This window comes from Drosophila tropicalis, unplaced genomic scaffold (genome assembly GCF_018151085.1).
Source record: "Drosophila tropicalis isolate 14030-0801.00 unplaced genomic scaffold, ASM1815108v1 contig_593, whole genome shotgun sequence".
Lineage (NCBI taxonomy): Eukaryota > Metazoa > Arthropoda > Insecta > Diptera > Drosophilidae > Drosophila > Drosophila tropicalis.
The window spans coordinates 1,254,131-1,282,092 of record NW_027173070.1 but is presented as its reverse complement, the minus strand read 5'-3'; the positions used below and the strand labels follow the sequence as shown (position 1 = coordinate 1,282,092).

Sequence of the window (27,962 nt, the reverse complement as noted above, 5' to 3'; positions counted from 1 at the left end):
GCATTTTAATGAATGATTGGTGGTTTGAGTATAGAACCATAACGGCCTCCTGCCGGGAGTATCATCTTGCTGTTTACCCTTTGTGAAACAAAAATATGTAAAACTTTTAATACACCAAACAAATTTAAATTTATCTAACTCACGCATTAACACTGCTCCTTATTATAGGCGGCGGAAAGTAGGGAGGACGCGGCAAAGCCAAAGCCCCCATAATCCCCATCAAGGCAAAGATTAGTGTTAGCAATTGCTGAGAGCGCATCTCGAAATCGGAACTGACTACTGCCGAGAGATAATCTGATGCGGGGCTTATATAGGCGATAAAGCTTTAGGCTGATTTGAAACAGAAAAGATCCCCGTTTTGTCTTATCAAGAATATAAATTAATTACATACGAACTTCTGTTTTTGCCACCATAGGTTTTTTTTCTTATTTATTTTTTTGTTTACTTTTTTGTTTTGTTTCGTATTTATTAAGTAGTTAATTGAAAATTTTTGCTTATCATACCACGCACTCACGTAAACAATTCGATTTCGCATAGAATAATAAATTTTGCTTATGTGTTAGGTTTACATTTTTTGTAGTTCTTGTTGTTTGCTATTAATTGCCACCAATGGATATTTTATTAGAAAAATCAGGATGAATAATCTATTTGTATATGGTGTGTGTATGTGGGGGGAGAGACTATGGAAACACAAGAATAACCCAAAACGATAGAAAGAAAAAAGAAACTTTATATATATATATAAAATCTGGGGAATTCTTTTGAAAGAATATCGGGATATGGAGGAGAAGATAGAGTAAATAGCGAATTCTGTTGAAGATCAAAGGAGAATGTGAAGGAGTTGGGGAAAGATTTTTTAAGAGTGTTTTTTCTGTTCTGTTGTATTTGTGTTTTACGATAGCTTCTTAGCCTTTTGATAAAGAGTATCCACAACTTTTCCCATGCTTTGTATGGTCTCCAGAACACGTTCGTAGGTCTTATCTACGGGTATCTCTTCGAAGACAATGAGCACACCTTCACCTTGATCCAAAATGCCGCTGAATTTTTTATCCAGAATCATTTGTGATAACTTTTTCTCCACCTGAGGCATGGGCAATTGAATGCTCTCAGCCACATGGGTAACCTATGCAGACGTTTCCAATTAGAAATAAAAGGATTGCGACTTCTGAACTTCACACTTACCTGCACACGGGAATATGGCTCTATGATGCGGCAAAGATTCTGCTCCAGCATGGTGTCATAGAGCGTACCCAAATGTGCCTGCACAATTACATCCTCGGCCAGTTCTTTTTTGTATTCCTTCAATGCCGTCTGGAAATCAGCCAGAGAGCGTTTGTGTGAAGCTTCCGCTACTGCCTTCATGGCATCTACATCACGGCCGGAATAAGTGATTGCCTATAAAAGAAAAAAATTGTTTGAAATGAAAAATTTTACAAACTATGAATTTTTTAGGGCTTACCAATTTACCACTGACAATCTGATTGACATCATCGGATTGTCCCAACATGATCTTGCACAGCAACATGTATTTTAGTGAGGTCAAGGCCTTGACATTATCGACGCTATCGAAACCCTCGAAAGCCTCATAAAAGTAAGAGAAGGCGGTCTTAAAGTCACGCTCGTCAGCTGCATGCAGAATGCCCGATTGCAGATCAAGGGCGCCCTGCACCTTGGGTGGACAGTAGATGGCATTGGCCGTTGTGCGGGCAGAAGTCAGTGCAGCTCTGGCCTTGGGTAAATTGCTGAGTGCATGATAGGTCTTGCTTTCCAACAGTTGAACCTCCACCAATAAATTTTTGTCATCCAGTTTCTTCAGTTCCCTCAGCAATTGCGAGCCCAAGGTGAGGGCATCTGTATACAAACCGGTGTCAAAGTACAAAGCGATGAGGCGTGCTTCCAAGGATTGTCGCAAGAAAGTACGTTTCTCTTGCTTGGCCCATTCGATACAGTCTTTACACAGTTGCACCTAGACCAAAAACCGGAAATAGTTATAGAATAAAGTTATACAATGCGGAAATAAGCAAGCTCACCTCAATGCCAGTGCCAGCATCCATGTCGAGAAACATATCGACCAATGCACGAACCAATTTCGCAGCCTTTGCCTTGCTAATGGAGCTCAAAAACGGACGCGTCACCTTTATCAGGTCAGCCAACTCTTTAGCCTTGCCCTCTTGTTTGTAGAGTTCACCCTGCTGTAGGATACCCTGCTCTTTAATTCGTATGCGTTCCTCATCGTTTTCGGCTCCCTCCTGGTCGCGCACCAATTTATTCAGTAGAGCATTGCTGTTGCTGTTGTCCTCCTCGCGATTTACGCTAGACAAAGCCTGGGCCCTCTCGAAAAGTGTTGCTCCGGCCATCTTGCGACTTTGAAAAGAGTTTTCGTTTGGTGATGATACCAGTTAAATTTTTTGACAAAACCGTTCAACTAAATGTGTGTTCGTCTTGTTCACTATGCGGCAATTCAGTTTCTTTTTCTTTTTCTATTCTTATTGTGTGTAATTACTGCGTATTTGGGTGTTTTTATCTAGAGTTTTCTCACTTTTTTTCGGTCGTTGTAAGCGCCAGTCACGATTAGAGCTGGCAAAGTTTTCGATTCACCGTTTATCGATTACTTATCGCAAGGACGAGGGATATCAAATATCGAATAATTGTATAACGTATGGAGTGTCTATCGCTAACTGCTACATCAGCTGTTGATGCTAGAAATAGTGGTATCCACTGTTTGCCCAGTATTCACAGCAGGTGTTGTTTTTTAACAAAAAATAAATAAAAATGGGTGAAGAAACGAGCAATTCCACGCAAAGCAAAACTCGGACTAAAACTACAAGACCTAAGGCCGTCCACCAATGGACGGTGACGGACGTACTTAAATGGTATCGACGGCACTGTGGTGAATACATTAAATACGAGACCCTATTTGCCAAGGTAAAGAAACCAGAGTAAATACCTGTTTTGATCCCGGTCGGTAGGATTAGGCTTGGGCAACAGTTCTGCCATTTGTTCCAAAAAATATTCTTCGACTGAAAAAAGAAAATTATACTTCTGTGGAATTAAATATTGAAATTTTGCTCAAATAACATTTTAACAAATGCCTACTTAAATTCTTAATTTCAGCACGATATCACAGGACGCGCACTGCTACGCATTACGGACACATCCTTACAGAGGATGGGTGTGACGGATAATCGAGATCGGGAGGCTATTTGGCGCGAAATCGTAAAACAGCGACTTAAGACGGATATTATGGAAATACGTGATATGGAACGTCTTAACATATAGTATAGTATTAATTCCTTGCTAGCATAAATTATACCATAAAAAGATCTAGGATTGAATTTGTTTATAGTTAAAATGTTTAGATTAAGTTTGTGCATTAATGAATATGAAAAAGTTATCCAAATGGAGTTTAATTGTCATTATCATTTGTGTGATTAGGTCTTGCGATAGCATTGAAATTTAAAAAGCTAATCTGACAGATTTCTGGACCGTTGTAGATTATTAATAAGTCAGGCCATGTACATATCTATATTTGTTGAATCGAGGAACCCCTTTTGCTTAGATAATTTGTATTTCCGTATATTCTTGAATCTAATAATTTAGAACTGAAATTGTTAGACAGTTTTATTTTATACAGCTTGGAATTTCAAAAATTTAAATGGCGGGCAAGAATATCATTCGTCAGGAGATCACTTTGAAAATATTTCTTATAATATCAATCGATTAAAAGTCGACTAGATTTTGTGATGCGGTTGAGCTTAAGCTTCCTTTTCTAGTTTGGGCGTAATCAATTGGACATCACTATCCAAGGTTGGCTTGGTTGTAGTTGCTGTAGAGTTGGATGATGTCGCTGCTATAACCTTGGGCAACGAATTCGATGCGAGTATATGGGGCATGGTCATTGTAGTGCCATTAGTCATGGGCAGAGCTGTGGTAAAGAGTAACTTCGGTGGCTGCAAGCGCTGTGCCGTGCCGCCATTGCCTGAGACTATAAATTGCTGCTGCGTTGGTGCAGCTGTCGGAGCAGCATTACTTGCCGCCGTGGCAGATCCTCCAGATTGCAAGACATTCGGCAATAATGTGAGCAAGCGATCACCCATTGATTTCTCCCAATCCAGACGTTCGCGTTCCAGTGATAGACGATTATGTTGAATCTCATTGGCTTCGTTTTGAGCATTAAGCAGCTGACGCAAAAGAATTCTCATTGCTGAAAGAAAAGAGATTTCCCTAGATTAATAGACGGACTACCTGATGGGGAAACCACAGAGACTCACTTGTCATGTGACGCTTGGATTGCTGATCATCACGTGCCCTATCCTGGGCTCGACGCTTCTCATCCTTTTCCAATTGTTGCTGCTGTTGTATTTGTTGTTGCTGCTGTTGTTGTTGCTCTTGCTGAAAATTCTGTTGCTGCAATTGTTTCTGTTGCTGTTGCTGTTGATGCTGCTGTTGGACCTGAGCAGCCGCCGCCGCCTGGGCTGTGGCCAAGGGTAGCGAAGCCGATGATTTGCCCACCGCTGCCACAGCGGCTGCGGCTTTTGCTTGTTCTGCATTGACCAGGACGAATTTGACTCCCCCCGGTGCAGTAGCCATCAGACCAGGATTACCTGTCTGAGCACCGGCAGCAGGAGCAGTTCCGCTAATCATTAGGCGGGCTCCCTGATTGATGGCACTTTGTAGAATTTGCAACTGAGGAGCTCCCGCCTTGGCTGGATTGATGAGAGCGTTGGCAGCATTGTTGGCAGTAGTTGCCGCTCCAGGTATCTTGGGCTGCATGAGAAAATTGGTGGGCACCAGTGAAATTTTTCCAGGTTGTAATTTTGCAGCAGTCGTTGAATTGCTGGCTGTGGTCAAGGTGCAGCTGGCTGTAGTCGTAATGCTGCTGGCCGGAATGATATTGGCCGATGTAAATGGACTCTTGGTCTGCAACTGCAACATGTCCACCAATGTGGGCATAGTGGGTGGGGGTTGTGCTGCTACTCCCACTGGAGAACTCGAAGATCTCTCATCGGCGGCATCCACGTCAATGGGTTCCTCCTTGGTCAGGGGCAAGAGCAAACAATCATCGTCCTCCTCCTCCACCTCCGGCTCAGTTGGGACTGGTGGAGGAGCAGGTGTAGATGTTGTGTCCGGTTTTATTTCTTGCCCCGGTTCAGTCTTAATGCTGGGTGGACAATTTAAAGCCTCTCCCATATCTACATCTGTGGCTATTGATGAAAGTTTCCGACGCTTCACACCCAACGTTGTCTTCTCTTCCCTGGACACACCTACCACTTCGCCATTTCCGGTGCCATTGATATCAACATCTTGCTGCTCCTGTTCTATATCGTCCTCTCGCCGAGAAACTGGGTCTTTAGTTTTGTGAACCAAAGCGGACAACAGCATGTCATCCTCTTCGGTATCGCTCTCAGATAACTCCTCACCATTCTCTAAACGTCGCTTCCGACGCTCAGCATGCTCTTCCAGTGCCTGTTCCAGCTGATATTTCAATGATGGTGCCGGCACCTCATTGGGACGCACACTAAAGATGGGCCGCGTCATGATGGCATCCATTTCGGCAAAATGTTTCCAACTTGGCTCCGCATCGGCACCCAAGCCACCGCATTCCTTGTCCTTTTTCAGGCGATTGTAGAAACACTTAAGATTCTTGATTCTGGTGGTTATCTCCTCTGGTGACCTGTGATAACCATATTCCTGCATTTTGGCCGCCAATTGACAGATCACTGCATGCTTTTTATGGGTGGTGATAAGAGTTCGTTGCAATTTTGGATCACCCCACAATTGGATGAGTAACTTGGTCTCATCCGTATCGAAATTCGGATTACGGCCAACAAAGCTGTGCTTTTTGATAGTGGCATTGGACAACCCGGACGTGGGATTGATGTGGCTGTTATTCAGTGGAGAGACAGCTGTGTTATTACCGTTGATGATGTTGCTAGTGTTGGCAGTGGTGGTGCTACTGCTACTGCTGGTGGTGGTGGTTGTATTGGCAAAGGATGATGAACCACTATTTGCACCAAAAGCAGCCGCTGCCGCATCGGAGCGTCGTTTCTTAATGCGCGCACTCGACTTGAGACTCATTCTGGGGCGGTTGCCAAAAGATATTGCACGAAATTGAATAAAATGTATACTCCAAATAATCAATACACAAAATGTAAACCAATTTTTTTTTTTTTGAGGCACTGCCTCCGCGCTGGTCCTGTTCACAACAACAATTAAACGCTAGGCACAGACAAGTGAAAACGAAGAGGATGGCTGGTTACGACGAGGACCAACGGCGCAACTCCGCAGGCAACCAGGCGAAATCAACCCCTAAGCGAATACCTCGAAAAACCCCCCTTAACCGAGTGTACACGGGTTGTTGTTTAAGGCTAAGCCAAGTGCATTTTACCACCCAACTGCAGTAGTGCGCATGTCAATCTCTCCCTCTGTCTCTCTCGTCTGGATAGTGTGTTCCAATTGCAATTGTCATGCGCAGACTCATTTATTATTGATTTATTACCAAGGTTTAGCCACTTCCTTTTTCTAAAGTTCAAATTTGTTTTTCATTAATTTCCACACACATTTTTCTTTTTCACTTTCACTTTTGATTTTCCAGAAAACATGTGTCTTAAACTGGCCTAAGCTCGTGAACAGGACATTGACACGAGATCTGCGCTTAACACTTTGCAGGACATGCGCGGTGAGAGACCTTAATAGGGTGAGCCTGGTCCTAGGGCAATTCGAATGTAAAAGTGCAAGCGAGATGGCAGAGGAAAAAAGTAAAGTGAGTTGCGAGTCGGCGCATTAAACTGCCGGGGGTGAACACGAAGCAGCAGGCTTTGGCTTGGTCGTTCCGGGACCACCCAAGATTGCATAAATGTAAAAACCGTTAAAGCAACGGAAACTACGCAGCCACACTTTTGTGAACCGTTAAATATTTCGATAGAAAAGAAGAAGCGTTTATAATTTGAAATTTTTTCGATAAGTGTGGCCACTTTCGATATATGATTGTTTTTTGGGATTTTGTTTTTACATAGTCTGGCCACTCCGTCTCCCAGCTGTTCGCAAAGAAGAAGAACAACAATTTGATTTGCGACAAATTACTTGGAAAGAAATATGGTTTTAACCAAGGAAGAGCAGGAGCTAATCAAGCGCAAGCATGAGCAGACTCTGAAACTGCGCACCGAGTTTCTGAAGCAAAGCTCGAATCCCTTCCGTCATGCCACTGGCGAGGGCGGCACAGTGGTAAGCAAGACTCAAATCCTTATGGGTTATGTCATCAACTCAAAATCGCTGGATGTATTCACACCATTTTCCTATCTTTTTTAGTTCGATGCTGGTCTAGCTCGCTTCCAGGCCATGCGTGTGTCCAACTTTGAGCACTTTAAGCCCACGGGCAAGTCGTTCCGCACTGGCCTCTTTGCTGTTGTGCTGCCCATTGTTGTCTATGCCTGGGCCCTAAAAAGTGAACGCGATGGACGCGAGGCGAAGTACCGCACCGGTCAAGTGGCTTACAAGGATCGTCAGTTTAAGTTTATTTAAACGGGTAATTTGGTTTTGTAGAGAAAATTAAAATGAATCACGAAATTATTGTTAATAAAAATTTGTTTATTTCTCCTCCATTTGCTTGTCTCGGGCTATAACAAAATCCTCGAACTTTACCATGTACGTTGTGCCTTTGTGCCAATGCGCAGAAACCTTGCAGGGCTGAAAATACGAGGAGAACGCAATGATTGTACATATGAAATGTCAAACAACGAATAATATAACCAAATCAATTTTTCTAACAGCCTAGCAAACTTTTATACTTACAAATCCGGAATGGGTTAAAACAGCCTCCACAATGCCCGCCGTGAAATTGGCGCAGTTTAGTGAACTCTTATCCTTAGGGACACTTATAAAGGTATTGACAAGTGGTTCCTTTTCAATAATATAATAGGTGCGTTCATCATCATTGGCATGTTCTAGTTTTTCCGCCTCTTTGCCAAATAGATTTTTCCACACAGTTGTCTTTACAAAGAGAAGCATTTGGGTGAGTTTTGTTTCCCTCTTGGAGCTGCGTTCGCGAACAAAATACAAATCAATGATGCGTGTGCCCACATCCTGTCCCAAATCATGAAGTCTACATAAACACAGACACAACTAAGTAAATGTTTTACATTTTATTTTAACTTAAGTTCACCTGGTTTGCAGTTCAGGCACTGTGAACACCCTGCTCTGTGAATATTGGACTATTTCGCTAAACAGCAAAGCCACAATGCTTTGTGATACCTCTGTCTTACCCTTAGACAGCGGACGATCGAGAATATTGCTGCGTGGCCGCATCGACGAGATTTTTAAAGCTTCCAATTTTTCCATCTTTGCAATTACTCAGCTGGCCCACTAAACAAAACAATGATGGGTGTTGCCGTGTTGCCTAAAATTTAGTTTAGTCTGGCAGCTCTATCTGTCGATTAACCGATTAAAAACTACGAAAAGGCGGGTGCGCCATAAATTCAAACAGGTGAAACCTGAAAGATACCTTTTAAAACGATTTTAAGTTATTGTTTATTAAATTGTGTTTTTATTTGTTGGTATTTTTCTTGTTCACATTTTCAAATACATTTATATGAATAAATATATCATTTATTTTAATTTAATTTTGTTTTTTTTTTTTGTTTCATTTATTTTATTTTGTTTTTTTCTTTTTAATGCCATTTTCCTTTACGTTTTCTTCTCTGTGTTTATTTATATTTATAAATCAAAACTGGAAAAATTGTGAAATTGTTTTGTTTTTTACTTTTTCTAATAAATAAAATTATGATTTCATTTTGTTAGCTATTTTAAAAACTTGGATGAATATTGAAGTTTTGCTATTGTTTTGACTTATTAGGCATTTGTTTTTGTTTGTTTTATTTTCTTTAAATTTAAATAATAAACATAATTTTAAATTATACATACATATTTAACATTTTGTACTTCTTGTTGTTGAGTGTTTTTTATATATTTTTTTGTTTTCTTTTTAGTTTCGGGGACATATGTGGTGCTGGGGGATTCCCAGCCGATAGCAAGGTGATGATGTCTCGAGGTCGGGACAGGTAGGTAGATAAGAGGGGGGTTTCGGTTCTGCATTTTGTTACTAACAATTGCCCACTTTTTGTGTTTGTTTGTTTTTATATCTTAATGTGTTTTTGCACAACCTTTGCTTATTTTTGAATAAATATGCGATTTTTTTTTTTGTTTCTTTTATATGATTTTTCTTTCTTTCCATTTTTCATTTGCTCGCTTTCTCACTGACTTAGTACAAGTACAACAATAATTATATAGTAAGAAATAAATTAATGCTCTGTTTTTTTAATATTATTTATTATTATTATATTTATATATATATAAATATATATATATATATATATATATATAGCTGCATATATGAGTTTGTTGAAAACACTTAAATTTGTTCAAATGCCTTGGGATTTTTGATAATTTTTTAAATTATCAAAATTTCTAGCATTTGTTTTCTGTTTCATCATTTTCAAATCACAAATTGTTTTTTTTTTTTAAATTTTTTAGATTTTGTTTTGGCTTGCAAAAAGCTGTCAGAAACCTCCAGGCTAAGCCTCTTGACCACTTTTAACTCATTTCGTTTTGATTCCATTTTGTTCATTTTTCTATTTATTGGAAAAGAAATTTTAAAATTAAATTGTTTTTCATTTGCAGTGGTTCAAAAGAAATATTTTGAATCTTCATGAGCCCTAAGAAGAGTCAAAAACATTCTTTTAGCTTAAATTCAACATAAAAGTTATTAACAATTTTCGATAACTAAATAAGTTGGAAGTGAATTCGCTTGGCGAGTTCATTAAAATGGCCAAAATATTAAGCCTGGAAGTTGGTGGTTTTTCGCACTAAGTTGTTTAAACAATTTGCAATTCTTAGGATAAACGTTTTTTTTTTTTGTGTTTATGTGTTTGTGAGTGTGTGTTGTCTGGTTGTGTTTTACATTTATGTCATTAACTATTTCATTTTGTTTTTGTGTGTGAGTTTCTTTGCATTTGCGCTTTAAGTTGTCAATATTTTTGTTTCTTATTTTCTTTTCTCTATTTAGTTTTGTTTGAGCGCCTACAGAAAGTCGCATTTAACTTCATTTTGTTTCGTTACATAGATTTCGATTTCTATATTTATATATATAACTCTTTCTCTTCATTGCCTTTGCCTAGGCGGTAATACTGTTCTCCAATTTCGAATTGTTTAAAAAACAAAATATAAAAAAAAGACACAAATATGTATAACTAAAACAAGAACAAGGTTTATAAACATTTGTTTTGTAAAGTAGCAAATGAAAATTCGAAACCTAAATAATTTAATAATTACAACAAACAGGAAAAAAAGAGAAACAAAATAGCCTGGTTGGTTGTTGTTTTTTGTTTTTTTCTTTTAGGATGCTTTATACAAAAAAACTATAATTAAAACTTATATAAATTACAATTAGAAACCAGAGGGCCGGATTAAAATCGACCATGCCGAAGTTAAATACCCCTGCGAATAAATATGTACTGACCGATACTAAAAAAAAAAAGACGGAAAATAAACAATATTGTTCAGTTTATAAACCATTTTATAATTCACTAAAATCTTTTGAATCAATCTTCTTATTCATGCCGAGCCATTGGAATCATATTTGGCATTGCCTTTAACGGATAATTATATTCCATTGAAACGAAATCGGTAATTCCCTTAACAACGGAACATTTGCAGAATATGCATGGAGCCTGTCAAGTAAATCAGGAGTACTTGGGACGATCGGCATACTTTGTGATTCGCAGGGGTAAAAATAAAAACATTATAAAATATATCGAATACAATCATAAAATCCTCTGATGCTTCTCATGCATATAAATATATACAATAAATTATGGCAAAAATTCAAATGGAGTATACTAGAGAAATGTTAAAAATCATACGAACTGAAACAATGCACTTGAAAAACATAAACAAGTTGTGTCTGTTCGAATTTCATTGTTTCCTTTCGTAGAATTCGAACGTCGTAGAGCTCTTTCCCAAAAGTGCTTAGGGTTGCGTAAAAACCGAAAACTTAAAAAAAAATTGGGGGATAAACAACAAGTGGAAAATGCATTTTCATTTCTAAGCCCTTCGCAAAAAGAGACTCTTAAATCACTTTTTTGAAGAATAAGCAAACTGAAGCGTAAACTTGTGATCTCTCCTAGAACAATAAACGTCCGTAATCATTTTGTGCCGCCTTGTTACCCAAAGGCTGCAGTAGCTGCTGTTGCTGCTGCATTACATATGGCGGGGGTTCTTGGGGAGCACCCAAACTATGGGATAGCTCCCAGTTGTAAAAGTGCCGCTCAGATTGGGTTTGCGTTTGGGATTGACGCTGCTTAAGACGCAACAGCTGGCGCCTGTAGTTGCTTTGATCGGCATCCGGATGCTGCTGCTTGTGCTGCTGGTGGTCATTATTATTCTTTTTAAATTGGCATTGGTGTTGGAATTGGAATTGTTGGTGGTGGTGGAGTGGTGGTGGTTCGCTTCTGGGCCTGGGGTCGTCATCGTACTGTCCTTGCAATCTGGCCTCCAAATGTCAGACATGCGGTTTATGCTGACCACCGCAAATGCCGCAATGGATGCCCATCCAGTGGCAGGCCCGCAATGGCGGATAACACCACAAACATGGCACGAACAGGGATAGCAGCGCCAGGCCCAGCCAGCGTTTGGTGCAACCGGCCTCGCTTACGCTGCACTCGCAGGGATGTTGTGCCGTCTCGCCCTCGGCATCGCTCATGCAATGGTAGATCATGCAACGGGCACAACCCATTCCCGAGATGCACTCATAGCCGCTACGAAACGGATCCGGAGCGAACTCGCATACACCACGTCGATTGAACTCTTCGCTATACAGTTCGTGACAGTAGCGACAACGCAGGCGTGTCTCCTTTTTGAGTATATCCGAAACATTTGGTTTATGCAATGGCTTTCCCCCACAACCACCACCACCAGCTGTGGCCACTGTCTGTGCCGCAGCCATGGCCTGAGCCGCTTCCAAAGCATTGCGTTTCTTTAAAGCGCTAATCGATTCCCGGCGAGCGTTCAAAACTTGTGCACCCACCGGTTGCTCCACCACCGGATAATTGTATTCATGATGCACTGAGGTTAAAGTCACATACGAGTAATTCTCGCTGGGTGCAATCTGACCAGCCGCGGCGGCAGATGCCGGCGGTGGTGCCGTTGTGGGTGGTGGGGCATCTGTTGTTGTAGTTGTGGCCGTTGTTGTAGTTTTGTCCGTCGATATGTAGTGTATGGTCGCTGCAGGTAGCTTCTCTGAATCGGAATTGTTGCTATAGCTATCCTTATGGCGATCGCTGACGCTTTCTAAAAATAAATAGGCATTAGAATTTTGTCCATTGACAAAAGTATGAGAAACAGAGTTTTCCTCCAATTTCTTTACTTACTGTGACTTTTTTCGCTGCCCTCTGGGCTTGAATGTATTTTTTGTAAACTTTCGCTTTCCACAGGTAAGTCTAGGGTCTATTAAGATGCAGAAAACAATGTTTATAATCAGATTTATACATCCTTAAGGACTTCCGTTTGCTTACCATGAATACATCATCTTCACCAACCGAATCGTATTTGGTCAATGGTGGGCATATAATAGTGGGATTCGATTTGGCCAGTCCTGTATAAAATATATGAAAATTGAATTTAAAACAAATGTATATTGAACGAGTGTTTAACAAATATTTCAGACACAAAGCGTATTATGATTTAAAAGCTTTTAAAGTGGAAAAGAACATTGAAAGTTTTAAATAGAATGTTTTAAAAGCCCATTTAAACAAAATTTGTGTCAACTAATTGCTTAGATATGTGCTGGGAATTTTAGTTATTTATTAAGTTTCAACTAGCACAAATCCTAGGATTTAATTTTGGTTTTTTAGAAAATTAATTCCTCACTAAAAGACTTACCAATTTAATTTAATTTTTTTGTTTTAAGATTTTAAATTGGAATTTTTGTTTCGGTTTATTTTTAGCAGTAGACAACAAATTGCAAAAATTCCAATGGAATAATTATTTGTTTTTGATTTTGTTTTGCGAGTAGAGCATATAAGATGTACGAAAAAGTTTTGATTTTGATTAGTAAACGTAAGCAAAGAAGGCTACAATTGGGACATTTTTGGTGGACGGAGGAGGACGAAGAGGAGGGCGAACTAAACTAAAACTAAAACTAGACTGAACTATTATAAAGTAGCAGAAGTTAGAGGTAGAGTGCTAACACATAAAGTATTAAAGAGAAGCAGATGACAAATGAAAGCATTTTACTGGGCATGCAACTAGTGGGTGAATGGTGAATGGAGAACTGAATGGAGAAAACTCTCCATTATCTGGGATTAAGATTTTACCATCAATTAGTTCATTATAAGCACGCAGCACGCCCTTATCAAAGGCACGCGCATCGGCGGCCGTTTGAAATGTGAGACCATTCCGCTGTTTGCCAGCGCGCCAATGATGAAATGTTGGCATTACTTTGTAATACTTAAGATCACGATTGATGATACAGCTCAATATAACCTGCAATAGAAGTGGAATATTATTATTTGTATCGAGGAGAGCATTAAAATGTAAGAGATCTTACACTCTGATCGGAGATTCTCTGCCCATAGATGATGTAGTCATGACCCGATGCCAATGGGGATAGCCTGGCACGTTTACGTATGGAAACATTTGCCAGGCCACCCCCGGCCAGCGGGAGCCAGCCCTCGGTACTCTCGTCTCTAGTCATTACCTGTGCGCGTACTGTAACTAAAAAGTCGCTGTGAAGAAAAAAACAACAAAGAATCAAATATTAGTATAAGAATTGAGTTAAGTTTATAACATTTAGCCAAAAGCCAATATACATATGTAAAAAAAACAACTGGATAAAAGCTAAAGATAAAGTCGCAAAACGAGAACTTCCTTAACAATCTTGAACCACTTGACTGAAAGACACCGTATACTATATCACAAATTACCTGCTCGATCGACGTTTTAAACTTAGATTGGTGTAGGCAGCCGATGTTGCCATTATTATAATATTACTATTGAGAATGTTTGGCAGCGACTGTGGTCGAGCAAGGACATTGTCTTGGCTCTATATCTTCTCGTTTGGCTGGATAACTTAAAAGTGTCACTAATTTGGCTAATTCAATTTTTTTGTTTTTTTTTTTTTTTGGGAAGCCATATACGATGAGTGGCCAAAAAGGAAATAAAAAGCAGACTGATTTCATCCACCCTAAGCTAATGTTTGACTAAAAATAAAAATCCAACAACAACAAGTCCTTCGATTTAAAAATACACACACACAGAATAGAGATGTGTGTGTGTGTGTGTCTTGCATGTATTACAACTTCCGGCTTGGTAGATTCATTCTTGACAATTGTGGCGAGAGGGCAGAGGAAGGCTACCGACAGCAACTCCATTTCTCAAGCCTTATGAATGGGGCAACATACAAACACACGCACACACACAATCACACACATATACAGGGACAATTCCAGGGCACGAAAACCAGTCCAAGCAGCAACCTGCGCAGAAGTTTCAACATTGGATTTTTTTTTTTGTGTTGCTTCTGCTGTTGCTTCTCTGTCTGCCTTTTTGGAGTTTTTTGTTTTGGGTCCTGCGGAGTTACTCAATGAAAAAAGCTTTAAGGGAAGAAGGGAAGGGAAAGTCACAGAAAGTAAGAGAGAGAGAGACAGAGAGAGAGCGTTAGTTGTTGAGCAACTCCTTTTTTGGGTGTGTGTGTGTGTGTGTATACACTTGTCCTAGTTTCGTCAATTTTACAGAATGAATAAACGACAACGACGACGACCAGCACGACGGTGATGAGGAGGATAAATGGATAATGACGATGTTGGCTTATGGCTATTATGATGAGGATGATGATGATGACGCCGTTGCCGCGCGCATTGCATACAGGACATGTCAAGGACTGACTGCTCTGCTGGCCCAGGCACTGCAATGCTATTCATTCAGTGCCTCTCTCTTTACCAAGGTGAGGCAATGGCGGCAACGACGGCGACAACGTCAGCCAACCCAAGGATAAACTAAACTTGGTGAATGAAAACCCCAATCCCAGGGTTGCCACACACACTCACACGCAGTCACACACATTAAACCAAAAAGGAGAGGCTAAGAAGAACAGATATTCAATCTTTTTGGAGTTGCCACCTAGAAAAATACATTTTTAAGGGTGTAGTCAATGAGAATAAAATATATAAAAAAATTCTACAAAAAATACCAACAACTCCAATGACAATGAATATATCAAACACATACGAATAAGAGAGGCTAAAGGGGAGTGTGAGTGAGCTAGAGAGAGAGAGAGGGAAACAAGAGCCTGCCTCAAGCAAAAACTAAAAGTCTATCAAAAATGTTTAGGTTTTTTTTCTTTCTTTCTTTCTTATGTGGAAGCAGCTCTCGCAAATAACATCGGGGGGACAAACGGCGCATGCGTGGGAAATTTGAGAAAAAAAAAAAACGAAATGAAGAAGAAAATGAAAGAAAGGGCAGCCAGCTAGAGCTCCAGTTTGTATGAATGAATGTATGTATATGTAGGTGTTTTTTATCCACCCACTCAACCACATAGCGACAACAATAAAAGTTTCAATACACACATATACGTATGTACATACATACATATATAAAACATATATAGATTGTGTGTATATATTTTTTTATAGTTAATAGTTGGTGTGGCCCGTTTGTCTATTGTTCAAAGAACGCCAACGCCAGCAGCGTCATTTTGCAGTTGTTGTTGCTGCTGTTGTTGTAGGTGCCTAAAGTCGTCTCTGAATATGAATATGAGTAAAAGTAAAAGTAGAAGTAGTGAGTGTGAATATGAGTAAGAGTATGAGTCTGACTTGAGCTAAATCGACTCTTTATTCACATGCCAATCTATTGAATATCAGCGGATATGATAAGTCTTTTCTAAAGCTTTTTTCTCTAAATAATATCAGAAACAACAAATATCCTTTATGAAATACGAATTTAATTGACAAACATCTCGTTTTCTAAAAATATGTTTGTTTGTAAATTAGAATTTCCATTGTAGAAAAAAAGCGAATAAAAAAATCGTTGTATTTTTACTCGTTTGTTTGTTTTCTGTGTTATTTCTTCTTAAAGCTTTCAAAATAAAAGCAATAATATTACTCATACGCCTCGTGGAATACTTCATCTTAAGTTTTTTGACCCAAGTTACATATGTACATAGATAAAGCAAAGTTTCATTTAAATAAAAATACTTAACAGCTTAGCAATTTATAAGTAATATTTCTTCTTAACTTTTCATTCTTGAACTTTATACAATAACTTGTGAAAATTTCCATAATGTTTAAGTCTGAACTTGAATCCTAAAATTTGAGATTAAAATTGAGATTTTTAAGAATAATAATTTTTTAATTTTTTCTATACTTCCTATCTATTATTCTTATTTACTCAAAAAATATTTAAACTTATTTTTGACACTTTTTTTCATAAAAGCCTTGTTAAAGAGCACCCTATTTTTTTCTATATAATGAAGACATTTTTGTATATTAATTCATTATAGAAACGGAATGAAAAGAGGCAAGACATGAATGAAAACTATACACAACAACCTTGGATGTGTAAATGTATGTGAGAGAGTGTATGTATGTCTGGTCTAAATACTAAGGGAAATGGGAGGAAAATAAAACATAATAATAAAAAAAATTAAGAGAAACAGAGACAAACTAATGAGAGTGACATCATGCAATTCAATTGCAATTTTGCCTCACTGTATAGGGAATACAGGATACATAAAAGACATACACATACACATGCATATACAGAGATATGCATGCATATACTCTACATATGTATGCTTGTATGTATTGCTATTTGGCTTTACAAGTGGCAAAAGGAAAACAATTAGATTCTAAGGGGGGAAACGTATCGAGGCCGCCCGTCTGTCCACCCGCCTCTCTGTCTCTTTCTTCTCTCTGTGGTTATGGTGGCAACGGCGGCGTTGGCGTACCATTTCATTCATTAAATGTGGCGACAGACAGACACTGTGGAGACTTGACCGTCCGACCAGAACCAACAACATGAACAACAACAAAATGAAAAAGCGAATATAGAATCAAATAGAATAGAACCAGAGTCCCCGAGCATGGAGAAATAAAATGACTCACAAGTTTCATTCATTCATTCATGCTTGGCTCTCGCCTTCATTCAAGGGGAAGAATATAAAAAAAAAATACATAAATGAAAAGGCATTTGCAAAAAGTGAAAATAAATTAAAGACAATTAAGACAGACAGCCACAAAAGACAGACAAGCTGTTGAAATGGGGCAGGTGTAGGGAAAGAGAAGGGGTGGGAACAGGGAGAGCGGCAAGTCTCGCTTTAATATTATGCTATCTGGCAACTCTGGTACGTTTTGTGGAGTTAAGCTCGACTTTAAAGTTTCGAATTCTCTCATTTAATTAGTCTCTTACCTTTCATGTTCTGTCATGGTTTGTAATCAGAAAGATTCTAATATAGCAGCGTATAGTGTCGGTGTTGTTGTTGCTGTTGTTGTTTATGGTGGCAAAATACACCATGATTAAAGCATAAAGACATTCAGATCTGCTGCCTGCACAAACTTTCCACAAAAAAAAAAAAACAACAACAACACACAGCAGCAGACGTCGTGATGAAGATTTTCCTTTTTCTTTCTCTCTCTCTCGTTCTCCCTCCCTCTTTCTGGTTTTCTGTGCTGGGGCTGCTGCTGCTTCTTCTCTTTTCTTCTCGTTTGCTGGGGCGCTGGAGCCTAGGCGCTATGGGGAGCTGGTTGGATAGAAACTTGCTGCTGCGGTCTGTATTTCGTTTTGATTTGTTATTACATTTGGGTTCAACTTTTCGTTTTATTTTTCAATTATTTCTTTGGCACAATTTAAACAGTTTTCCGTTTTGCTTTTCTGCTTGGCTGTTGTTTCATTTTATTTGCAAAAATTTTAATATTGAAGAGCACTTTTTTCCCCAAATATGTGTTCCCCAATACACACAAAAACACAATCGATTTCATTTTCAGCACTTCGCCTCACTTTATACACCGTGAGAAACGGGTTCTGAAGCTGCAGTTTGCTCTTTACCGTATTTACCATATTTATTTTTGTAAATGAACATAATGAAATGAAAAAAATAAAATATTGAAGAAAATCCACTGTTTATTTATTTGCATACAAAAAGAATATGATATTAACTTTTTTTGTTGATAACTGAAATTAGTCCGAATAAGAAAGTTTGGGTCTTAGCTTGTTCGTGGATTCTTTCCCGTTGAACATTATCATATATCTATCATACCCAGAAAAAAAATGCCCTCCGGATAATAATAATGTAAATGTAAATATATGAAAAACATATGTACCTAAAATATTTTTCTCAGTGCATTGAGCATTCGCCTTAAAAAATTGCTGCCACACAATCGATTTCATTTTGAAGAAGAAGAAAAATACCAAGTGTTAAAAACAACACTATATATCCTAAGGGTCAGAGTCATAGTCCTAAGGGTGAGAGTAGTAGTCCGAAGGGTGCGAGTAAAAGTCCGAAGGGTGAGAGTAATAGTCCTAAGGGTGCGAGTTATAGAGCTAAGCGGCTAATTTGAAAACAAATGAAATGTTTCTTATCCGATTTTGATGAACAATATCTCATTCGACGGGAAATTCAATATCGAAAGTAGTTCAAGTGTAGTTATACTTTAGTATTAGTTAAAAATTTCTGATCTTTCCTAACGCTGATACAGTAAATTATGGAGTTTTAATTCTGATTTTGATGTGATTCCCCAAGATGTGCATTCTGTAAAGGAGATTAAAGTACGGCCCCATCTTTAAGCCTCAGTTTGCCATTATCGGCGCCCCCATTCAGTTGACATAAAACCACTGACCAAAGCAGACGGACTATAACAGAAACAGAATAAATATAATGATAAAACTCGGCTTTTGTTGCCTTATCATTGGCATGGTGACTGTGTTTCCGCTACGCGTTGCATCTGTGGGTCGTTACAATATCAGTTTTGCGCAGTTGGACGAGTGCCAAACCTATTTTATCACTGCCACGTCATATGCGTACAATGATTTCTTCAAGGTCAACAAGCTCAATAACAACAATGTCACGGACAATACTCGGCTCCATTTGAAGTTTTATGTCATAGCCAATATGGATGCACATATTCTGCTTACCGTAATAGATCGCCCACGCCCCAACGATGCAGTCTACGAAGTCGGTGAGAGTTCAACTTGGAATGCAAAGGATTTCATAATTTGATAATTATAATCGTTATCTATTCTCCTTGATAGTCATTGGCGCTGGTGGAAATACGTTCTCAGCCATTCGCACCATGATTGGAAGTCACCGAGTCTCGACTAATCAGGATCACCATTTGTTATCGCATTACGAGCCGACACCAATAGAAATTGTTCAAACAAAGGGTAATGATTGCCTTCTTAATTGCATCGGTGCTAATCTAGCATATTTACAGATGGCGACTTATCAGTATATATCCCGGGTTTCAAAGAAGAGCCACTGCTGCGGTACCATGATGATGCCGCCCTGCAAATCAACTTTATAAGTTTCAGTAGCTTTGGCACAAATAGTGCCCGGTGGTTTTATGACTGCCCATTCGATAGCTCAGGTGATTTTGTAAAACTTTTTACCGTGTTTTGTATTTTTCTGATGGATTCTCTTCTTTTTTTGTAGGAACCAACAGCATAGATCAAGAGGAGCGTGCGAAAACAAAGGCAGAAGAGCTGTTGGATCTATTGATAATCAACGGTCAGAATAGCTCGTTGCCTGTCAATCTTAGTTCCATACAATTTCATTTCCAAATGCGTTCCCTGGCCTTTGATCAGCCGAGTGCTCTGTTAACAACGCGCATGCAACTTTTAATGGTATGAACAAGACTCCTCGAACCATTGCAGGGCCTTCTAAAACCTCAAACTCTTGCAGCATTGGCGCGATGAACGTTTGATCTGGAAGCCAGAAGAGTTTGGCAATCTAACATCGTTTGAACATCCCGATCTCCAGATCTGGGCTCCACAATTGGCAGTGTTAAAGTGAGCTAAACTATAGAGAATTTCTTTTTTCTGAGCTAAGGTCATTTGCTTTTCCCAGTGGTGCCTTGGATTCTCTGGGCGGTGTCCTTAAAGGGTACGAATTGCGAATCTATGCTAACGGAAATATCACTCTGCTGGCCAATAATCTGGAGATAACCTCTTGGTGCGTGGATACTGCTCGTAATTGGCCAAATGAACGAGTCATTTGTGATTTAGAACTTGGTGTCATTGAGGTGGAAGATCGTTCGACTATATCATTAATCTACGATCGACAGCAGCGTCCATTGTCACCCAATGAACATGTGAATACTCCATCGGCCTGGACTTTTGTGGAAATCGCCGTAGTTCATGTGGCAAATGATTCATCTAGACGCTACAGCCCCAAATACATGCTGCAATCGATGAATGGTGATGTGGCCATACAATTCACCATGCAGAGGAATAGTAGTTTCTACAAATTGGTTTTTGCCGTCCCATTGATTGGTAAGCCAAAGCTATGGGCAATGTTTTGACAAATTTTCACGGTCTATTCGTATCGTTTGCAGGTTGTCAAATCTTTATAGTTTTATCATTTCTTATACGTTCAAATCGTCGAGGCGCCTTGTTGCTTATAGTTTTTCTAATCACCGCCTGGGGTCTAATGTTACTCACCCGGCATGCCTCGACACACTATGTTCCTCCATTGAGTAAGAGCCTCTTCGATCATTTCCTTGATAGCACTTTAACTTGATCATCTTGTATTCGTAGTGACCGCCTATCAGGATATTATGCTCATTACCATTTATTGCTATCTATTGCACATTGCCATTATATGGCTGGTCTTTTATCCCCCACGAGCCAACGCTCCATCCTGGTTGCTAAGCATCCTAAACTCAACTCCTTTGCGCTTTATTCTGGGTCTTCGTTTCATGGATGTAAGTTTTGAATGAATGTATTGAAGAAACTGGGATTCAAATTAAACTTTCGTTGGTGTTTTTCAGTCTACCGACTACTGTGATGTCCTGGAGAAACCTTGGCGTCATTTGGCCAAATTACTCAACAATTTCAGCTTTATCCTTGTAAGCGTTATGCTGATTGTCATTAATGTAATGGGAAAAATTTGAAAAAATGAAAGTTTTTCCTTTTATTTGCAATAGAAATTAGAATCGTTGTGAACTTAAATAAATATCAAGTGCGGTAGAATGAAAGAAGAAGCGTTGCATTTAATATACAATATATTCGACTACTTTTGGGACAGTGAATACTTTTGGGAAAACGTGCATACTGCTGTTGCTATTGCTGCTGCTGTTGCTGCTAATCCTCGATCCTCATCTCACCTCGTTTAATGATAACCATAGCCATGGTCATAGCCTCCCAATGTAATGGCTGGAGCAGCATACGACTTAACCAAAGCGGGTGCAGCATAGCTAATGGCAGGAGCGGCATAGGACTTGACCAGAGCGGGTGCGGCGTAGCTAATGGCTGGAGCGGCATAGGACTTGACCAGAGCAGGAGCAGCATATGACTTAATCACGGGTGTGGCATGAGAAACAACCTGTTAGCGAAACGATGAATGTTTTCCTCATGAAGAAACAAAAGTTTGTTTGTCTTACCGAACTGAAGTGCGAGTAGCTAGTGGCCGCCGGTGCTGCTGCATAGGATTTGACAAGTGTTGGCGCGGCATAGCTAATGGCAGGAGCAGCATACGACTTGATAATTGGAGCCGGGGCAGCATAGCTAATGGCAGGAGCAGCATACGATTTGATGATTGGTGCCGGGGCAGCATAAGTAATGGCCGGAGCTGCATATGATTTAATTACAGGAGCAGCGGCGGCATAGGTAATGGCAGGAGCCGCATGTCCATAGCTAATCGCTGGCGCCGAATGTCCATAGTCCAGAAGCCCTGGAGCAGCACTCGCCACTGCCAAGAGTGTGGTAAGGATCTGACGAATGATCGATGAATAGATAACGCAGGATTATGTCGTCTGACTTTGTGTGTAACTCCAGCTCTACTTACCAGTAATTTCATCGTGGTTTGGTTTATTATTCGCTTTGGTTCGAATGAGAACTGCAACTGCAAATGGATTGCGTGCATTGCGTTACTTTTATAGTCCAACCACCAAGAGTGCTTGGACAGCCAACAGCCAACATCTAACTGCGGACAACGGACAGACAGATGACTCGTCTAGATAGCCAGCCAGACAACGAATCTCGATCTCAGCATCGAGTAAACATTCGGACACTAAGCGGGCCAACAACACTAATTTGTGAAGTATCTGCTGGCTGCACAGTGCTCTGTGTACAGTGTCTCCAAACTGGGCCTAAATAGTGTGTCTTATTAAAGACAATAGACTGAAATCATAATAAATTGAACTAAGTAAAGGAATAAAGTCTCTTGACAGAATAGAATGTTTTAGAAAGTTTAAGGTGACTTGAGGTAGCCAAGTCAAAATATTCATTACTTTTCTTCCTTTACGCAGCCTTTTCAAACATTTTGATCCTTTAAGACACATTAATAATGAATCAAAAAGGTTACTTGTTGGATCCAAAAATCGTCAAGAAATGATATGGAAAATCCTTTAATATAAAATCAGTTATTAAATGCAAAGTTTTTTAAAAAATAGTCTTACTTAATTCAAAAAGTTCCCCAAAGGTTCCCGAAAATTCACACTTCAGAAGCCTCTCATTTCAGTTAATTTTTAGTTCATGCCTTAAAAGTTCTTCCTCAAAATCGTTAAATGATTGGATAACTAAAAAAATTGAAAATGTTAAAAACATCTTAAGGTTTTCTTCTTAATCAAATCCTTTATTTTCAGAACACATTAAAATAAAGCGGTTACATTTGGAAATGCGGATAAAACTAAGAATATGAACATATCCTTTACCCTTTCCAATGACTTATGCATCACTGTGCCAAGTTAAAATTCAATTCTTGTTGTTGTTCGTGGCTAAATGATGACGCAACATGGACTACAACGACGTCGTCGACGACGACGACGACGACGACGACTTCAACTTGGCTTGGCTTGGCAAGGCAGACCACTTGCCGTCAAAGGCTGAGCTGCTTGTGTCAGGAAAGGCAGGTCAAAGATGGATTTGATTTCCACTTGGGATTTGAAATTAGAAAGCCTCGGCTAATTAAAAATTCTACAAAAATTAACGTCATTTGACTGTCCTGCCACAATGCGTCCACCTGAACTAACCTTGTGGCTAACAACTTAATTGGCCCAGTGGAGAATGAAGCAGAAAAATGTTGTTTAATTGTTCTCGATAAATCGTTGGTGTTGCTCGAAAATGTCACCCAAAAACACAAAAAATCGAAAACTAAATTGCATAAGAATTGTTGTTATTTTTTAAGAGGTTTGGCCAGTGCGTTTATTGGCAAATAATCGAACGCCAAGTAAAGCTAAAATGCTGAGCTTCATTTTTATCAAATTCATTTGAAATGCCGCTGCGTGCCACATTTGACCATATTAATAGAAAAATTGTAGTTTCTGCTGTTCATATATACATTTTCCTTCATCACTTTTATTGTTAAATAAATGCACTTATGGCCAACATATGTAAGCATTACATACATGTCTAGGAATAGAAGTATGAGACGACGTCAGTAGGCCGAATGAATGCGTTTCGCCGGATCGCCGGATAGCCGGTTCGCCGGTTCGTGGGATTTTTTCGTTGTTTTAATTTAACCCTTGTGTTGGATAGATTAACCAAGTGTAAGTGAAATATTAATACAATCTTTTTAGATATTTCTTATCAAACTTAACTTAGGACTTTTCTCAATTCTTATTTGATTCTTGAATAAGTTTCCGTTAAGAAAGCCTAAAAGAAAAGTAATTTCAGAGACTTTATCTTGTCTAATGTCTAGCCTAATGGTTAAAACAAAAAGAGGAAAGAGATTTGCTTTTCACAGCGTTTAACTGATGCTGACTATCTGTCTGCTCAGACTCTCGAGCTGGAAAATCTGCTGAGAAGTGGCCACGAACAACAACACCAAGACGGACACGACACCTGCGAATAGACGGGGTAGAGGCTAGTTCATGCATAAATCATGCCAAAATGCTGCTTGATTTATGTGAAATCTATTAGCAAACATTAACTCAACTGGCCATATATACCCAGGTACATATATATATATATATAGTAACAATTGTCTGTTAGTCTGTCTGTAATGTAGTACAATTGGATACGCCTGATCGTACTCGTAAATAAAACATTTCCATTTGCAATTTTCTTAGCTGCGAAAAATTACATTTCAAATTTTCAGTCACAGCATAAGTACGATCAATTTAGTTGGACTAAAGTGGTCCAAAGTGGTGACTAAGAAGGGTCGAATGCAACACTCTAAATCATCATAATGTTCAATTACTCCTTTTTGTTTTTGCTTTGGTTTCTTTTGATTTTGGCCAAGTCATAGCCAAAACGCCATTCGCCTTGCCACATTTGGTATTCATTCCGAAATTGGATGGCAAAGCGACTACGCCTAATTAACCACCATTGGCAACAAAGTTGAGTGAGTAAGTGAGTGAGTGAGTGAGTGAGACAGAGAGAGAGAAAGAGATTCGATTACTCAATGATTGAATGCAAAGAATTTTGTTTTTTGGTTTTATGCTGCAAATATCTGGCATAGTAAGCATGTGCCACACGGTGCGTATGCGTTATTTTTTGCGTCTCAGAGTCGCAGATTCAATTAATTAACGCCGCTCGTTTTCGCTTGTTTGCCGAATTTGACTTGCAAATGGCAAGTCAATGGCAAACAGAAGAAAAAACGCAACATTTTTACGATGTGTAGCCTGAATTCATGAATGAATGTGACAGAGGGAATGAAATCGATTCGAATCCGTAAACCAACTGAAGTTGGCTCTTGAAGTTGTTTGCAATTTGGCAATTGCATTTGGTCCAATGACAGTTTCGAGTCGTCGCTCGATGTGGTGAGGTATAAACGTTTTAAAAGTTGTGTAATATTCATTATTTTGTTGCCAAATCGAAATGTAAGTAAATAACCGTGTTTCAAATAAGAAATTATTGTTTTTGTTTCGCCCAAGCCTGTCAGGAGTTGAAACCGGTTTAAGCCTTGGCTTAACTTGAATATCTTAACGGAAACTCGACGAATCTAAAGTTGAGCTTTTAAGTCCGGCTAAGCTTTTTAACGAAGTTGAGCCAAGCTTTAAGTGTGTCTTGAAACGGTTAGCCAAATTCAATTAGTTGATCGTAAAGTTTACGATATTGAAACGTTCGTAAATCCCAATCAATAATGACTAATTGATTGATTTAAATATAGATCAAAGTCAGTCGAGTTAATGACGTATGAAATGGAATGCACACAGATGAGTTCTCTTGCCCTCCAAACCACTCGGAGCCATTTCTTGTTTGCGGGGGTTGGCCCTGTCTTTTTCTCGTTTGACCTTAAAATCCAATTTTAAATGAGCCAACCCCTCAGCACATTCTCACTCTGTCTCACTCTGTTTGGCTGCTGTATTAAGTGGTCTTAAAATAAGATTTCATTGAATGCTCTTTAAATACTATTTGACAGGAGCCGCCCTGTTATTGCTGGCTAATTACAAGACAAGCACATGGAGCACCTAGAGTTCCTCCCTCCCCAAACTCACTCCCCGTCTACCTACCTAACTTGCCTTTCAAATGAGTGTGCGTTGAAGTGCAGGTTAAGTACAGTTTGAAATTCAAGTTGCCTAATAACTTAAAACCCCAAGCAGCTTTAATGGCCATAATTCGTCTTTTTGGCCTATGACGATGGCTCGATGGGTCTCTCTCTCTCTCTATGGCAGCCCACAACAACCGAAGATCGAAGAACTTCAAAAGGAGTGTCCAATGCATTGCTTCTTGTTGGTGTAATGCATTGCATTGCATTGTTGTTGTTGTTGTTGTTAGTGTGTTGGTTGCAACAAACACTATTGACATTATTGATGGAAATTCTTTTGTGTATTGACGAAAACGAGGAAAGTAATGTATGTGTGTGTGTGTGAGGAGTGTTAGAGTGTGCGTTAGTGTGTGCATTTACTTAACACATGAAAGTTTTAATACCCTTTCTTTGTTGTCTATAAGTTGTTTTATGATTGACACTGATAGTCAACTGATTAATCATAGAAAGTATATTTCCATTATGGCCAAATAGTTTATTTAAAAGTCGTTAAACTGTTCTGATTACCTCCAAATCGTATAGGAATTACTCAAATAGAGTTATATATTGATTGACATTGATTACATTTCATTGTTAACTACTGATTAGGTAATTCAAATATCAGATAGGAATTTAAGAATGTTTAGACCTTTAAATCGTTTTCAAATGCTATTTGAATGTAATTTTGGCTCAGTTCTTCAACTTGGTTTACTTAACTCTTAGACAAATGTGTGGAAACGGGGCTAACAAACTTACTTATCTAAAACGGACTCGGAATTGAAAACGATAACAGGCCTCAATTCCAATAACGACACAAGTACTCGAAATTGAGAGAAAGATCTGTTCTGAAGTATTCATCAAAATCAAAAGTGATGTATAAAATCGAGAAGTCGTTGAAATTCATTACTAAATTTGACGTTTAAAACAAGAGCTTAGAAGCGCAAGGACTCCATTTAAGGAAAATTAGGAGGAGTCTAATGAAGTAGGCTCCCATGCCATATGAATTCTAAAGACACTGAAGATCTTCTACAATATCAAAGTTGTTTAGGTGTTGCATCGTAAGTTTTTGGTTGAGTAGTAATCTGCTATCACCTATGATATTTTATGGCGTGAAATCTCAATTAAGATAGTCGAAATTGGAGTAGGTAAGTAGTGCTTGTAGCTTAGCAAGTGTATACAGAATCGTGATAGGAAGGGACACAAGCAAAGAACTTTGCTTCATTTTTCGGGGGCTTTTAATTAAAACTTAAGCATACGACGACGATGGGTTTTATGTATATTAGAATTAGAGACCCTTCAGCCAACATAGAGTATATAAATAGGAAAGAAACAAGAGAAGAAGAGGCAACACGAGCCGCGGGGACTGTTTACTCTTTCTTGGCAGCAACTCGAAAGGCCTACTATACAGAATAACGTGGTCGCTTATGTGGACAGGTGCGAGAGCCCACTGTCTGCTGAGTGTTTGCCTCTGTTTGGTCTGTCTGTCTGTCTGGCGGTGTCTCTCTTCTACTCTGTTTCAAATGCAAGCCCACAAAGCCCCTTCTAACCAGACATAGAGAGACCCAGGTGAATGCATAGGCCCAGTCGAAACAGTTATGCAAATCATACCCGAGGTCTTACAAGACTTTTCGGTCGGTTTTCTGTTTTGCTGTGTATTTAACGCCTAATACCCAAGTTTATGTCATTTAAATCGTTTGTTTAAGATGCTAATCGAACTTCTTCTTCAGCTACCGCCATATCAAATAACCCAATTCCACTTGACGCCATCTCCAACTCCAGTTCCATCCCATCTATCCATCCACCCTTTCTCTAATCAATTGGATAGTTTTCGGTTTTCGGTGGCTTTTTGGAAATTTTAGTAGCTTGAGAGCGGAAATTGGTTAGCCCTCCCGCAACATTTGGCCAAAAAAATTAAGTGCTCATTGAATATGCTAATACATAGGCCATTCAATACCTAACATGCATATCGGTTATGGTCCGATATTTCTTCATTCATTCACTCAGTCAGAGGCGTAAACATCTCCTCTATTGTTTCTGCTCACAACGATTTAAGCCGCTTTATTCTTAGCAAATTGGCAGAACGATCTGCTTTTAATGATGGCCAAATACAATAATTTATAGCTGCTGCTGCTGCTGCCGCTGCGATTAATTTGCCATAAATGTTGAGGTTTAAGTAGTCGACCAATTTTGGTTTAACAGGAAACCAGTTGAACTGAATGCGCAAACTATGGAGTGTATTTTTTGAAATGGTTACTAGTTAAGACATTTGTATGCTATAGTAGACCCATAA

The 27,962-nt window shown here is 39.1% G+C and overlaps 8 protein-coding genes across 9 annotated transcripts; 3 read left to right on the top strand and 5 right to left on the bottom strand.

Moving 5' to 3' along the window:
- Positions 1–395: 395 nt before the first annotated feature.
- Rpn6 (regulatory particle non-ATPase 6) lies at positions 396–3,079 on the bottom strand. Its single transcript, XM_068288826.1, has 5 exons — positions 2,948–3,079; positions 2,031–2,364; positions 1,460–1,966; positions 1,183–1,395; positions 396–1,123 (listed from the first exon to the last, which is right to left on the bottom strand). Exons 1-5 carry the CDS (start codon positions 2,995–2,997, stop codon positions 893–895), a joined length of 1,335 nt encoding a protein of 444 aa, XP_068144927.1. The 5' UTR covers positions 2,998–3,079; the 3' UTR covers positions 396–892.
- Positions 2,707–3,404, top strand: ave (Protein aveugle). Its single transcript, XM_068288831.1, has 2 exons — positions 2,707–2,925; positions 3,115–3,404. Exons 1-2 carry the CDS (start codon positions 2,773–2,775, stop codon positions 3,277–3,279), a joined length of 318 nt encoding a protein of 105 aa, XP_068144932.1. The 5' UTR covers positions 2,707–2,772; the 3' UTR covers positions 3,280–3,404.
- A 191-nt stretch (positions 3,405–3,595) lies between these two features.
- On the bottom strand, positions 3,596–6,903 carry LOC137576011 (polyhomeotic-proximal chromatin protein). The gene is made up of 2 exons (XM_068288825.1): positions 4,272–6,903; positions 3,596–4,204 (listed from the first exon to the last, which is right to left on the bottom strand). The coding sequence occupies exons 1-2, from the start codon at positions 6,076–6,078 to the stop codon at positions 3,756–3,758; spliced, it is 2,256 nt and encodes a 751-aa protein (XP_068144926.1). The 5' UTR covers positions 6,079–6,903; the 3' UTR covers positions 3,596–3,755.
- A 109-nt stretch (positions 6,904–7,012) lies between these two features.
- Positions 7,013–7,778, top strand: ND-B15 (NADH dehydrogenase (ubiquinone) B15 subunit). Of its 2 annotated transcripts, none has more exons than XM_068288830.1 (3): positions 7,013–7,224; positions 7,309–7,525; positions 7,685–7,778. In XM_068288830.1, exons 1-2 carry the CDS (start codon positions 7,096–7,098, stop codon positions 7,519–7,521), a joined length of 342 nt encoding a protein of 113 aa, XP_068144931.1. In that variant the 5' UTR covers positions 7,013–7,095; the 3' UTR covers positions 7,522–7,525; positions 7,685–7,778. The 2 variants fall into 2 exon arrangements, with proteins under 2 accessions (XP_068144931.1, XP_068144930.1); XM_068288829.1 differs by having other exon boundaries at positions 7,674–7,778.
- On the bottom strand, positions 7,487–8,355 carry Trs31 (trafficking protein particle complex subunit 31). The gene is made up of 3 exons (XM_068288827.1): positions 8,162–8,355; positions 7,792–8,101; positions 7,487–7,686 (listed from the first exon to the last, which is right to left on the bottom strand). The coding sequence occupies exons 1-3, from the start codon at positions 8,335–8,337 to the stop codon at positions 7,588–7,590; spliced, it is 585 nt and encodes a 194-aa protein (XP_068144928.1). The 5' UTR covers positions 8,338–8,355; the 3' UTR covers positions 7,487–7,587.
- Positions 8,356–10,362: 2,007 nt separating this feature from the next.
- Positions 10,363–18,022, bottom strand: Spred (Sprouty-related protein with EVH-1 domain). Its single transcript, XM_068290115.1, is given in 6 exon segments — positions 10,363–12,342; positions 12,423–12,498; positions 12,567–12,646; positions 13,368–13,536; positions 13,601–13,778; positions 17,458–18,022. Coding segments are annotated over 6 exon segments (1,686 nt in total). The 5' UTR covers positions 17,475–18,022; the 3' UTR covers positions 10,363–11,176.
- A 719-nt stretch (positions 18,023–18,741) lies between these two features.
- On the top strand, positions 18,742–21,245 carry NtR. The gene is made up of 9 exons (XM_068289960.1): positions 18,742–19,223; positions 19,297–19,428; positions 19,479–19,631; positions 19,697–19,887; positions 19,946–20,052; positions 20,111–20,535; positions 20,598–20,738; positions 20,800–20,966; positions 21,033–21,245. The coding sequence occupies exons 1-9, from the start codon at positions 18,923–18,925 to the stop codon at positions 21,153–21,155; spliced, it is 1,740 nt and encodes a 579-aa protein (XP_068146061.1). The 5' UTR covers positions 18,742–18,922; the 3' UTR covers positions 21,156–21,245.
- LOC137576708 (cuticle protein 16.5) lies at positions 21,220–22,094 on the bottom strand. The gene is made up of 3 exons (XM_068289961.1): positions 22,049–22,094; positions 21,645–21,974; positions 21,220–21,586 (listed from the first exon to the last, which is right to left on the bottom strand). Exons 1-3 carry the CDS (start codon positions 22,058–22,060, stop codon positions 21,374–21,376), a joined length of 555 nt encoding a protein of 184 aa, XP_068146062.1. The 5' UTR covers positions 22,061–22,094; the 3' UTR covers positions 21,220–21,373.
- Between the last annotated feature and the right edge of the window lie 5,868 nt (positions 22,095–27,962).

What these genes read in the sequence shown, in the direction of transcription:
- LOC137576011 (XM_068288825.1), bottom strand. Translation starts at nt 6,078, where the DNA reads ATGAGTCTCAAGTCGAGTGCGCGCATTAAGAAACGACGCTCCGATGCG. An exon ending in ATCCAAGCGTCACATGACAA is followed by an intron (nt 4,205 to 4,271) that starts GTGAGTCTCTGT and finishes CTTTTCTTTCAG; the next exon opens with CAATGAGAATTCTTTTGCGT.
- ave (XM_068288831.1), top strand. Translation starts at nt 2,773, where the DNA reads ATGGGTGAAGAAACGAGCAATTCCACGCAAAGCAAAACTCGGACTAAA. An exon ending in ACGAGACCCTATTTGCCAAG is followed by an intron (nt 2,926 to 3,114) that starts GTAAAGAAACCA and finishes TCTTAATTTCAG; the next exon opens with CACGATATCACAGGACGCGC.
- Trs31 (XM_068288827.1), bottom strand. Translation starts at nt 8,337, where the DNA reads ATGGAAAAATTGGAAGCTTTAAAAATCTCGTCGATGCGGCCACGCAGC. An exon ending in GTGCCTGAACTGCAAACCAG is followed by an intron (nt 8,102 to 8,161) that starts GTGAACTTAAGT and finishes GTGTTTATGTAG; the next exon opens with ACTTCATGATTTGGGACAGG. An exon ending in TTTTAACCCATTCCGGATTT is followed by an intron (nt 7,687 to 7,791) that starts GTAAGTATAAAA and finishes TCGTATTTTCAG; the next exon opens with CCCTGCAAGGTTTCTGCGCA.
- NtR (XM_068289960.1), top strand. Translation starts at nt 18,923, where the DNA reads ATGATAAAACTCGGCTTTTGTTGCCTTATCATTGGCATGGTGACTGTG. An exon ending in CGCGCATGCAACTTTTAATG is followed by an intron (nt 19,888 to 19,945) that starts GTATGAACAAGA and finishes AAACTCTTGCAG; the next exon opens with CATTGGCGCGATGAACGTTT. An exon ending in TGGGTCTTCGTTTCATGGAT is followed by an intron (nt 20,967 to 21,032) that starts GTAAGTTTTGAA and finishes GGTGTTTTTCAG; the next exon opens with TCTACCGACTACTGTGATGT.
- ND-B15 (XM_068288830.1), top strand. Translation starts at nt 7,096, where the DNA reads ATGGTTTTAACCAAGGAAGAGCAGGAGCTAATCAAGCGCAAGCATGAG. An exon ending in CTGGCGAGGGCGGCACAGTG is followed by an intron (nt 7,225 to 7,308) that starts GTAAGCAAGACT and finishes TATCTTTTTTAG; the next exon opens with TTCGATGCTGGTCTAGCTCG.
- Rpn6 (XM_068288826.1), bottom strand. Translation starts at nt 2,997, where the DNA reads ATGGCAGAACTGTTGCCCAAGCCTAATCCTACCGACCGGGATCAAAAC. An exon ending in ACCGACCGGGATCAAAACAG is followed by an intron (nt 2,365 to 2,947) that starts GTATTTACTCTG and finishes CTCTTTTCAAAG; the next exon opens with TCGCAAGATGGCCGGAGCAA. An exon ending in ATGCTGGCACTGGCATTGAG is followed by an intron (nt 1,967 to 2,030) that starts GTGAGCTTGCTT and finishes TTTTTGGTCTAG; the next exon opens with GTGCAACTGTGTAAAGACTG.
- LOC137576708 (XM_068289961.1), bottom strand. An exon ending in GCTACTCGCACTTCAGTTCG is followed by an intron (nt 21,587 to 21,644) that starts GTAAGACAAACA and finishes TTTCGCTAACAG; the next exon opens with GTTGTTTCTCATGCCACACC.